The sequence below is a fragment of the Lepidochelys kempii genome, chromosome 3 (genome assembly GCF_965140285.1).
Source record: "Lepidochelys kempii isolate rLepKem1 chromosome 3, rLepKem1.hap1, whole genome shotgun sequence".
NCBI classification, from domain to species: domain Eukaryota; kingdom Metazoa; phylum Chordata; order Testudines; family Cheloniidae; genus Lepidochelys; species Lepidochelys kempii.
This window is the reverse complement of record NC_136382.1, coordinates 128427670-128440476: the sequence shown is the minus strand read 5'-3', so window position 1 is coordinate 128440476 and position 12807 is coordinate 128427670. Positions and strand designations below refer to the sequence as shown.

The following is a 12807-nucleotide window of genomic DNA, read 5'->3' as shown; positions in this document are numbered from 1 at the left end:
GAGAACTATTCAACTCAGTACCTATATCAGGAGCAAGGAGTGTCTCCCTTGTCTTGCCCAAACTCATTTAAGTTACAAATATCTGTCACGGGAATGGCTAAATCATTTCCAAAAACAAAAGGTATTCAGGCTGCAATGAAAGAGGCACCATCAACTCAAAAAAAAATCATGTCTGAAAAACTGCATAACTACTCTAGTTACACATAACGCCTCGATTACTAGAATTGAAAGAAGTTGATGAAATTTTTTTTTCTCAAGTTTGTTTACTTTGTGCAGTTGACAATTAATTGTGTATAGTCAATTATATTTCCCCCCTTATATTCATTGTCTCTTTAGCTGAAAAGTCCCCTATCAACATCAACAAGGAAGCAGAAAACCCAAATTTTCTTAAAAAAAAAAAAAATATATATATATATATAAATGTCAGGAGATGGTATTTTAAGGATGTGTGATCAGAACTGGAGTGTTTAAAATGAGTAAATTTTAAAATAAAAAAAAATTCAAGTTGACAAAGTCCTTTAGGAAGACAAAGCACAGCTTCTCAGAAATTTCATTTTAAAACCGGGCCCTTGCATATAACCTGTTCCTGTGATCTTTCATAAGGATTTTTAAGTATAAGAACAGTTTGGCCCATTGGAGTTTAGAAAGTCAGTGATCCACTATATGAACTAAAACCTAGGCCTTGATATAAGTAAATGGTTATAAATTAGCCTGTATATAATCCACCAATTATCTACATAGGTTTTCTTGACACATTAAAACCTGATAGTTCATAAATGGGCATTGCATTCTACAGTACAATCTGAAAGTCATGGCAGCAACAGTTCTATCTACACAATTATGTTCTTGGAACTATTTATTTCCTAACATTTATTCTTTCTAGCCAATTCTTCATATATATCATTAGCTTCCTAATTGTGTTAATCTAAGAGTTCATTCTAGGCCACTGGGGACCATCTAGTACAGCCATAGTTAGGAAGATTTAAATGCATGTGATACTTTGGAAACTTTTCAGTTGCATTCTAAGCACTACCCTAACAAAAGGAAATTTGGCTCCACACTTATATACCATATACATAACACAGAGCATCTGATTGAAAACTATAGCAGCTTAGAAAATTAAGGCTAAAACTTGAATTAACACTCCATCCTCAGCTCACAACTTTTAAATTTTATTTCTTGGTAAGGGCATCAATTAATACTGGAATGTCATCGATACCCATTCTCCTTACTCTCATGGATTTAAGACAGGCCCCTTTAACATGCTTGAATATAATATTTTGTAGGTGATTGTGCTAACTCTTTGGATATCATATTTCCGTCCTGATCCACAAGCTATGTTGTAATAATAAAAATGAAAAGGGTCTGACATTTTAAAAAATAGTTACAATGAGCACAAGCAGCTCGACAGGACAGCAGGAAATCTGGAGCAGTCTGAATATTACAAACATAGACAAGGCCTGATCCCCTCCATGGCTGCACCAGATGAACCCAGGCCTCAGACCATCAGCACCATAAAGTTCAGCAAAAGCCAGGATAGAGCAGCAGATGACAGAACAAGGAGCAATGGTCTCAAGTTGCAGTGCGGGAGGTCTAGGTTGGATATTAGGAAAAACTATTTCACTAGGAGGGTGGTGAAGCATTGGAATGGGTTACCTAGGGAGGCGATGGAATCTCCATCCTTAGAGGTTTTTAAGGCCCGGCTTGACAAAGCCCTGGCTGGAATGATTTAGTTGGGGTTGATCCGGCTTTGCGCAGGGGGTTGGACTAGATGATTGCCTGAGGTCTCTTCCAACCCTAATCTTCTATGATTCGATGAGATCCCCTGCTAATGAGCTAGTCACTGATTCAGAAAACCTATGATGATGCTTTTCCCAGAAGGATCAACATCTGTTAGCAGGGTGGGTTGTTTCAGGTAAACACTTCCAGCCTGTTATGGGAGTGCACTGCTGGTAGAGAACATGACTGACCTTTGGTTAACGAATGTTATATGTAGCAGTGTGACACCTGTGGTATTCTTAACAACATGTCTGAGAACATACTGCACAATAGAGCACACATCCTAGTTTCTCTAGAGGAGTTGTGGAGTTCTGCTGCTCACTGTCTGTTCCACTGTTCCATAAATATCTGCCTAGATCACTTTTACTTTTACACTAAAGAAACCAGCATATGAATACGCTATTAAAGGGACAATGTCAGTTCCAGGATACGTTAACATGGGTCTTAACTGGAAGGAAGTGTCTTCTGGGACCCTAAACAGCTATTTAAATATGTCCATAACTCATCTGCCGATGTCTTAACAATGATCAGGATCTTCTGTTTATTTGGGACCCAAACAAAAACAATGGACCATATTCTACTCTCAGCTACACCCGTGTAAAGCGGGAATAACACCACTGACCCTTCTTCTGATTTCACTTACACCACCGTAAGTCAAACGTAATTCAACAAAGTCAATGGAGTTACATTGGCATGCGATCAGGATAAATGAGAGAAGAATTAGTTGCAATGGAGTTCCAGTTGTACTTCAGTGTAACTGAGAGCAGAATAAACCTCACTGTTTTGTGCTGTGCTGATAAATCATGTTGGGCTAAAATGCTTTGGGATAAAAAATGCTCACAGATCAAATTGGAGGGGAAAAAGTGGTGAAACTCTATTCAGGCTCTACCCACAAAGCCACAGGAGTGGGATGCTTCCTGATGGATGATCCATATTGATCAGTAGTGAAACAGTCATTTGTTAGGTTGGTAGACTGTATGAAATCTATATATAACTTTGAAATTGTTCCTCAAAGTGGGTCTCCTGGCTAGCAGGACACAGAACTAGTCACTAGAAATGGAATACTACAACAATTTACATTTTGTTTTCACTGCTCATTACTCAAACCAAATTATTTTGCATGTGAAGAAACAGCAGGTAGAAAAACAATGGACTGCCCCCTTCTCATTCAGAAGTGCATTAGACATTTCCACTTCTTTTGTCTCTTTTCTATTATCATTAAATTTGTTCCTGATTCTGAATATACTTTCATTATTAAATATACTCACATCATCAGTAGCATGTGCCACTTTTTCTGAAAGCTTTCTGTGCCTATTGGGGTTGGGGGAGAGAGAAACAAAATCATTTGTTCATTCATCTCAGAAAAATGTGAACTCTCAGAATGTCTGTGAACTATGTAATTATCTAAACAACGTCAAGAATGAAATCTGGAAAAGGAATCTCTTGGAATTTTCACTACTTTTGTAGAAATATCATAACCATAAAGTAACTACATACTTTTTTATTAACAAATATAGTATTACATTGCAATTAATCACAGTAAATGAGTTTATTTAAACAAGCAAATTTACAATAAACAAATTAAGAATAAAACTATATGCAAACCATTTTAATGATGCAGAAACTCTAATGGCAATATAAAAACAAGGGCTGTTTGGTAAGAGTTTGCTTAGCAGATTCGACATTAGTAAATTTAACTAAACACTTTCTTTTAAAGTATTTGATCTGATCCTCCAAACACTTGTTGACAAATGATTTTACATATATTGCTAGTCCAAAACTGACTGGGACTACTGATGTGTGTAAATTTACTCATGCTTGTAAGTGTTTGCAGGATTGGACCCTTAGTTTTCATACATTGTTTGAACACTGTTCCAGCACATTAAGACAAGTTAGGCTTAGTGATCATTTGTGTGGCATTATCTATTTTGTTCTGCAGTGTAATTCTGCAGCTAAATGTATTAATATTTCAGAGGGTACACAAACAGTGATCAGGTCCCTTACAGGTACAAAAAGCATACATTATACAAAATTTCCTCATCAGGCTCCTGGAAATTTCCTGAATAAGTTTTTTTTTTTAATACTTAAAATGACCATATTTTGAACAGAGTTGGCAAAAATAAATAGGCTTTTCAAATATATTCTAAGCTAACAGATAGATACAACAAGCAGAGAAGGTAAAATAAAGCTCCAAACTACCGGTAAACCCAAATGACTTTCCAAATTACTAGTTTTATTAACAGGAAAATTCAAAACAAGCAACTTTGCACCTACTAACAAACAACAGAGGTCTTTGCAGCTTTCAATAAGGGGAGGAGGAGAGGACACAAACTCATCTGAGCAACCATCCTGGCTGCTTCCCCTGTGCTTTTATAGCCCCTATTGCAGATCAGCCATGAAATAGGCAGTGGACCCAGGTTCTTTCTGTGACCTCTTACACGCTGGGCCTACGGGATCACCTTTATACCTTAGGGCTCATTCTCTCTCTCACCCTTCCTCCCAAATTAAAGGTTTTAAATTGTGGTTTCTTAGGACAGTCATTTCTTGATCTCGGAAGATCATAGTGTGGTTGGTGTTTAGCCACACACATAGCTCTTTTTTCTATGTCTTGCTTGCTATTTTAATTCCTCCCTTCTTTTCCTTTAGCCATCTAAGCAATTTCCTGCTTCTTACTTACTCAAACCTAATCCTGCTTTTCCTCTTCCACCCCAAAATACACTGGCAATTACAAGTGATTGCATAATGAGCTGGAGTTATAGGACCAAATTCCCCAGTAGTGTAAGAAGATGACTCTACTCCAGGGAAGTAAATGGAATTACTGCCAACATAAATAGGTGTGAGTCTGGCCCACAGTATCACAAGACAACACATGGATATTTTATTGAGCAACAGAAAAGCGTGAGATTTCCTTCTCTAATGTCACATTATCAATTTGATAGGAGAAGGAAGCCAATATTGACAGTACCTTTACAATATATATTTTATAGTAAGATTGCAGTCCTCCCAAAAAACCAAGAAAATATTTATTTTCACACACATCCCCGCACACACACACACACACCCCCGGCACTGTTCTCTCTGTACTTGTTTTATGCATCAACTAAAAGAATAATATTTCAAAAGTAAGCTACCAATCTTGTGAGACTGAATGTCCAAAAGCAGTATCAAAAGGCAATAAGGGACGGATCCTGCAGTGCACTCTGATATTTCCCCTCAGTTCCTGGGATTATAATACAAAAATGTAATTAGTACAAACCATTACAAGAGGACATGCATGTAGGCCCTGGTCCTGCAAATACTCACATGTTTAACTTTTTAAGAACATGCATAAGAGTTTGCAAGGGAGGAGAACTGGGAGATTAAGTTATGCTCCAAGGATTCTCCTTTTTAGAGCAAAGGGCACAAGTACTGTATTTAAAAGACATTTCTGATTAGGAACAATATGGTATGACTTGCTGCAAAAAGCAGATGTGCCTCTGTAAAGAAGCATATGGTACATCGACAAAGGGTCAGATACATCAAGTAGGAGCATATTCATTAGCTATGATGTCTGGGAAGTTAGGCATATAATTGCAGGAGGTCTCAATGGTTCTCTCATTATAGATACTCACAATTAAACTGTTGTGAAGTATTTTTCTCTTTTGTTTTTCTTGCTGGTATCGCTCGTTAACTTCCTGTAAAGACTGCTTGAGATCAAAAGCTTTTGTCTGGAATGCTGGAAGAAGAAAGCCATTTTAAAAACATAAACTCTTGGGATATACAAATAGGATTTTCAATAGCACCTAAGTGAACTAGGAGCACAGTTACTATGTGCACAAATACATAACCTTGAAAATGTTAAATTATTAGACGTACAAGGCATTCAAAGATCATTCACATCTGCCAGTTCAGTTAGGCCAGTGCTATTTGTCACTACGTGAGAGATCAATGTACAGAGGCCATTTTGGGACTCCAGCTGTTTAAGCTGGTAGACATCAGACACGCTGCAGTGATGACAGGCTTTTTCTTCCACTGAGCAAATGGGTGGTGATCTTTACCATTCTAATCACTTCTACTGCAGATTCATTAGGCATCAATAGTGGCATGTACTCCCCTCCTATGCAGAGGAAAAGCGCTGAGGCAGCTCCAACCGTGGGTGGTTTATTAAGGAGTTAAGGTGGAAATGGGGGAGTGTTCTAGCATGAACAGACAGGCTTTAACTTGCTCTTGGATACCCATGGAGTGGCGAATAGATAGGAGAGTACAAATCTTACGCAAGTTTTAATTATATGAAGTATTTTGAGAAAATACTTCACATGTGATGGAACAGGAGTCCGATTGTCCTGGGAAATGGAGTTTATACATATAATGAAGGCAGAAGAGTCATTACTTCATGTCTCTGCTTTTTCAGTTGAGCATAAATTTTCAATACAGTAAGCAGAAAGTTAGACATGCAACTCATTTAGTGTGCTGCTAAACCCTTGTAAACAGAGCTGAAAATGTTCCCTATAAAATGCCAGAGTACACTTCATTTCTAAGATTTCATAGAAAGCTTAATCTTTTGAAATCCCATGAAAGTCCTCCTCACACAAACTGAAGAGGGACGTATAGAGCAGAGTAAAAGCTCTCCAACCTCACAGATGATTTTGTTTCCACCTAATTACATTCACACTGAAAGGTCCATGTGGCAGATGAGAAAAACCTGTAAACTGTCAGAGAAAGCAACCTCCCAGGAACCCCAGCAAGAAATCGAAGTCCACAACATTAGCGAGCTGTCCAGTGACGTAGAAGTACTGTATCCCTCGAATGTGACTGTAGAGTTGGACTAGCAATAAGGCCACCAGGCAGTATTCACCTTTTTATGAAGAAGTTAATATTGAATTTTAAGATCTCAACATGGCAAGCATGTGACTTACACTCCCGGCTAGAAGCTAAAAATCTGAAAACTTTAAACAACCTTTGTCTTATACTGGAATTTCCCCAGATATTATTTTTGCCATTCCTAATCTGTAAGCCTCACCCGTCAGCCTTGAGGTACTCTCCAGTGTGCAAATTACCATTACATGAAACTGTCAGCTGGAGGGGCAAGGCAAGACCCAAGAGCTATACGGAGAATGGTCCCTTTCTTGCATTCAGTAAATCTAGTAACAATGGCTTAGTCTGAGCAATCATTTGTGGGTTAATGTTGGGTTAAACCTAAATGATAGGGGGGGTTAAAATGTTCAGTGTTACCCTGGAAGCCTAAACAGAAACTTCTCTCTTTGGCCACATAAGACAGTAATATATATATTTTTAAAATATACACAGCAACACTCAGTTCTTGAATTTTCTTGGAGAACCAACAGAGGAGGAATTGTATTATGGAATTGTAACAGTGACCCCTGCTAGGCTGCAAGACATTTTCCATTACAGACCTGAACTTGACCACTTGGCACTGCTCCCTCACGTAAGATTTTCCAAGTGAAGCCCCTCATAGCTAAAGCATGATGTAAAAATCTCTTGATTGTTTTATACACTAACTCTCTTGAAGAACTAGCACTTAGGACTATTTTTTTAGCAAGCTGAAGAGTAAATGGTTTTAGTTATTGGAGGTGATCTTTGTGCAGTGAGCTTCTGCGAGAGGCCTGGTGAATATTACAAGCTCTGCTCCACTTAATCTGTGCTTTAGTTTAAAAAAAAAAAATTCTAGCCCTTTTTGTTGTGAAAGTAATTGTGAAAACAGAAATCAATCATTAGCTCGTCACAATGGTCACTGGTTTGTCACAATGGTTTTTCGAAAAGACAGATGATTCCTTGGGATCTGCAGAAAACAAATAAAGGTCGACAACAAGCTATGTTTATCCAAGCACTGCACAACCCCCTACCTCAAGGTCTTGCACCTGACAGCTGTATTTTCATACATGCTTTCCCAACACTCACTCCCATAAAAAGAATAAACCATTATGCTGCTCATGTTTTGTGAGGTTTTATATGCACCAGAGATGGACCCTTTTAATGTAAGCGCCACAAAGCCCATTTTCTAACAGGCAATTAAACCTTTCTTGTGTGGAACTATTTGTTTATGTACCTAGCCATTTGTTACCATTATTTGTGTTCTCCTGGGATTCCTGCTTGTTTCCCCAGTGAGCCACTCTAGAAGTTACTTATTATTATTTATTATTCATATTATGATAGTGCCTAGGAACTCATACTGACATCAGGACTCCACTGTGCTAGGCACTGTACAAACACAGAGTAAGAGACTGCCCCGGAAGGTTACTATCTAAGCAGACAAGACAGACACAGAGTGGGGAAAAGGGTATACTGTACAAGCAGAATGAACACAAGTGATGGTTTGCAAACATCATGTTAATGTCATAATTTTCCATCTTCTCTTCCCATACTGGGTCCAAATTTTAAAAATGAGGCCAATCAAACCCAATGGAAATGGTTCCCCTACCTTGTAGGTTAGAGAGCCATGATACAATATGCTTCACATCACTAGTCCTTTCAATGTTGTTCCAGTTGTCTTGCAAGAAAGGTTGCATAAGAGGACAAACATTAGTTATCTTTTCTAAATGATTAGCACCAGCCTGAGTAACTGGTTTTGTTGCACACTGTTTTAGTCTTAACCAGATGCTATCTATAAGTTGTCAGATGCTCTATCTGTCTGTAATACTGCTCTTTAGGATAGTGCATTTTTATACTATGCAGAGGTTTGGCTTGGTTTTTAATCTCCCCACAAAAATTGAGGGTGATTTGATACAAACTTTTAAAGTAGCAGGTTTTTTGTTTTGTTCTTCATTTCAGAAGGAACATTTTGAAGGCACAGAAAAGTCAGGGAAGAACATTCATTTGGGCCCAAATCCAGCCCCTCCCTTCCCCCGAGGTGCAGGGGACATCCCAGGCAGCAGAGCTGGTGAGGCTGGGCTATGCAAAAGTGGGCAAATGCAGGATTCCGGGGACCATGCAGAGAATGCACATCTCCTGCATGGTGCAGAGCTCAGCTCCCGGGGAAGGAGGCAGGACTTGGGCGGGCTAGGGGATGAGCTGCTCCACATAGCCTTCCATCTTCCCCACCACAGGAAGGAGGAGCCTGTGTAAGGAGACATGGAGGCTAATTCATAGACTGGGGCACTGTAGCTTCCATAAAACCTATCTATAGTTTATTAGGGGTGGTGGAATAATTCTTCCCCCAGTTATTCATTTGGATGGGCTATCACCAGCAGGAGAGTGAATTTGTGTGGGGGGGTGGAGGGTGAGAAAACCTGGATTTGTGCTGGAAATGGCCCACCTGATGATCACTTTAGATAAGCTATTACCAGCAGGACAGTGGGGTGGGAGTAGGTATTGTTTCATATTCTCTGTGTATATATAAAGCCTGCTGCAGTTTCCACGATATGCATCTGAGGAAGTGAGCTGTAGCTCACAAAAGCTTATGCTCTAATAAATTGGTTAGTCTCTAAGGTGCCACAAGTACTCCTTTTCTTTTTAGAATTTGTGTGCATTTGGTCAGTCATTTTGAGTCCTTCAAACCCAAATTTATCCTATGAGAATATTTTCTGTGCTAATGCTGGGCCTCGCCGTATATCTTTACTATTTACCATTATTAACATTTATGTAAGTGTTACACTTGAAAATATTTCCCATGAGTTAATAGCTCACCACCTCTTGACATCCTTGTAAATGTCACTGTTACATAAGGTCCAAGTCCTGCATTTTGATCCAGGTGGGTGGAACTGCTACATTCACACACAGCTCCACTGAAATCAGTGGCTGCGCCCACACAGATTACAATGCAAGACTGTGGCCTAATTCAGAACATTAATATTTTATATTTCCAGGTACATGATATTATAAGTAATAAATTACTATAAGGAACTGAAAAATATAGGTTAAGAACACATAGAAATCACCCAAGCACCAATATGCTATTCCACAGCTGTGACATCACAGACTGATGCATTAAGGGATTTCAACAGCAAGACTAGAACAGACCAGAGGATTCTGTGGGACCTATAAAGAATATTTTAAAAACTAGCTTACAACTCTGTATTTGTTTATGGGATAACTGCCCCCCACAGCCCGATAAATTGGAGCATTCAACTTAAAATCCTGGTTCTTTTTTACTTTGTTCTCTGCTACCGTATCAAAGGTGGTCTGTTTAATTGTTTTCTTCATCTTGGCAGTGGAACATTCTAAACCCATGCAGAGTACATAATCTTTGTTTAATCCACCTGTCTGACTAATCTGGCACACACTTGCCACTGTGCATTCTGCTTGATTCCATTACGTAAATAATCCACCGTTGAGACAAATAAGACCCAGACCTAACTGATTTTTGCAGTATAAAAATGGACAATTGTTTCTCATATGTTGCAATACCTGGGGATAGCATTGCGAGTTGCTGAGTGGCCCACAAATTTTGGTTTTTACTTTTTATTCCTGCATTTTGGATAAATTAAATCAGATGTTGACGGTTACATTTTCAAAACTCTGGTCCCCAAGCCTGCTATCAGATCCGCTAGCAAAGACCCTTATGCCTGTGTGGGGTCCCACTGAAGTCAATGAATTCTGAACATATGCAGGAGTCCAGACTGGAGGCTCCAATTGCAGAATCAATGCCTTAGTGCCTGAGTTACACATACACAGAGTGTTTGTGCAGACAAGTACATGCTTTGCATTTATACATGTTTTGCAAGTCAAACATAGGCACTGAGTTTTGAAAACGTAGTCTTTATAGTGTCATTTTACACAGTACCTTGTGTGTGTCTGTTTTTTAATTAAGAAGTATATTTTCTCCCTAAAACATAGGAAAAATTTAAAAATCCAGTTTGCCCTATTTTCTGACATTATTCTGAGAAGGCTGAACTCTCCTGAAATTTTCCCTGGTACAGTCAAAAGTACAAAGTTCCAGCTCAGGAAACACATTTTTTATTTTACTATTCCATAACAATCAAGATAACAAGCCTGAAAATTTCACATTAAAATGTTAGAATGGGGCCAACTTGGCACTCCAGTAGAAGCTGCAATCAGCACCAAAAAAATCGATCCAAACTATTGTAAGGCATGCTGCCTTGTGAAAATATTTGATTACACACATATTTTTGGTAGTACCTGCTTAAGGAAAGCCCACGATCTAGAAGCCTAAATGAAAAAAAAAACCCAAAAAACGACCCCAAATTTTAAGTGACACCCGTGTCAAAATCAAACAAAACACATGAAAGAAATGTAATGTTAATGTTACACGTCTGAAACATAAATGCGGTGAGTCTTACTTTGCAGAGCTTCATTCTGCAGCTGGATCTTTTGGACAGCAGTCAAAACTTGGTAAAGAGAATTCTTGTACTGATGTTGAAAGTCTCTTGAAAGCTCAAGAGCAAATGCATGGAGGTTCTTCAGGTCTCGTTTAAGTCTCTATGCAATAAGCAGAAAACATCATCTTAAAAAAGATGTAAAAATAGCAGTTGGATGGTAAAATATCCATAATGCAAATAACTATTGTCAGGTATCACAACCAAGAAGAACGTTTATATTTCACATAATGAATGGGTTTAATTTAAGGACTGATTTTGCAAGATGCTAAGTCATCTCATTTCCAACTGACTTCCGCAGGAAATTTCATAGCAAGTGCTCAGACCATCACTGCATTAAGCCCTAAATGTGGAAGAAAGTATCTTTTTTAATTTTGTTAACTAAAACCAAGACACTTTAACAGTGCGTAATGTACATGCTTATGAATCACATATACAAGTAATTTTAAATACACATACTTCATAGAATCATAGAATCATAGACTATCAGGGTTGGAAGGGACCTCAGGAGGTCATCTAGCCCAACCCCCTGCTCAAAGCAGGACCAATCCCCAATTTTTGCCCCAGATCCCTAAATGGCCCCCTCAAGGACTGAACTCACAACCCTGGGTTTAGCAGGCCAATGCTCAAACCACTGAGCTATCACACCCCCCCCAAAATAAAAATAAATAATTTTTATAATAAATTTATAATAATTTTATAATAAATAAAATTTATAATTTATAATAATTTTATAATAAATACTTAAAATAAATAATTAGTTATTACTATATTCTTACTTTGCACATTTTACATACTTTGTTCAGTAGCTACATACCTAGCTCCTCAAATTTTTCTAGAATTTGCCACTTCTTCTGATATGAAAGAAGATGCATTTTACAAAAATCAGATTCCTTTATAGTGTGGGATATAATGTTTTTTATTATTAAAATACATTAACACCAAGAGCATCTTAGACTGACAGTCAAAAATTGAAATAAGTAAAAATAAATTAAATGCAAGAGAGAAGTGTGGTCTGACTGTAAGACTAGGAGCCAGGAAATCTCCTTCTAGGCTCTTCAACAAGGCACTTAGCCAATCTGTAAAATGGGATTAATAATGATTTACCTCGCAGAGGTGTGGTGATGGTTAACACTTTCTAAGGCCCTCTGAAGATGAGAAAGTGCTGAGTATTACTCTGTGGCGCTTTGATATTACTAGTACTACACAGTCAGCCTTTCACTGTGAATTAATTACTTGACTAATTTTTAATGGTAAGACTTTGTACTGAAGGTTAAAAAAATAAAATCTACTGCAGCTTTACCTCCGAAAAGCTACAGAACACAACAGGGTAAGAAAACCAGTGTTTTTCAGTGACAATTCTAGGAATACAGGTAATTTAGAATTGTATCTGGACAGCTTTTGCCTCTTGTAATGTATTTATCTCCTTGTTGATAGAAAGCCATCACAATCCAAATGTGTTGCATCCCAATCAGCTCTGCCATTCTATCTAACCTAAAATTTAAAATAGTATTACAAGATTTTCTATGAAGCGTCATTCTAATGATTAGCACACTTCATTTATAAAACACCACAGTCCTCTTTTCTGTTATTTCTCTTTCAAAGACAGTTCAGATGCACTCCTTTTATACAAGCTTTTAGGCATCAACTTAGAGACTCATGTTCCTCTAAAAAAGCTGACATCTGCAAGTGTCCTTGAGAGAAACCCACAGCTTTACAGCCTGTTTGCAGTCAGTACCTTTTAACAGAGGTATAA

The 12807-nt window shown here is 38.1% G+C and overlaps 1 protein-coding gene across 2 annotated transcripts in view; it reads right to left on the bottom strand.

Moving 5' to 3' along the window:
- KIF25 (kinesin family member 25) overlaps window positions 1–12807 on the bottom strand; it is a 70102-nt gene that overhangs the window by 41190 nt on the left and 16105 nt on the right. For both annotated transcript variants that reach the window (XM_073337945.2, XM_073337946.2), the window contains 4 exons: window positions 11016–11154; window positions 5391–5494; window positions 4911–4999; window positions 3048–3090 (listed from right to left, as the gene is read on the bottom strand). In XM_073337945.2, coding sequence (XP_073194046.1) covers window positions 3048–3090; window positions 4911–4999; window positions 5391–5494; window positions 11016–11154 — 375 coding nt within the window. The remainder of the gene's footprint in view (window positions 1–3047; window positions 3091–4910; window positions 5000–5390; window positions 5495–11015; window positions 11155–12807) is intronic.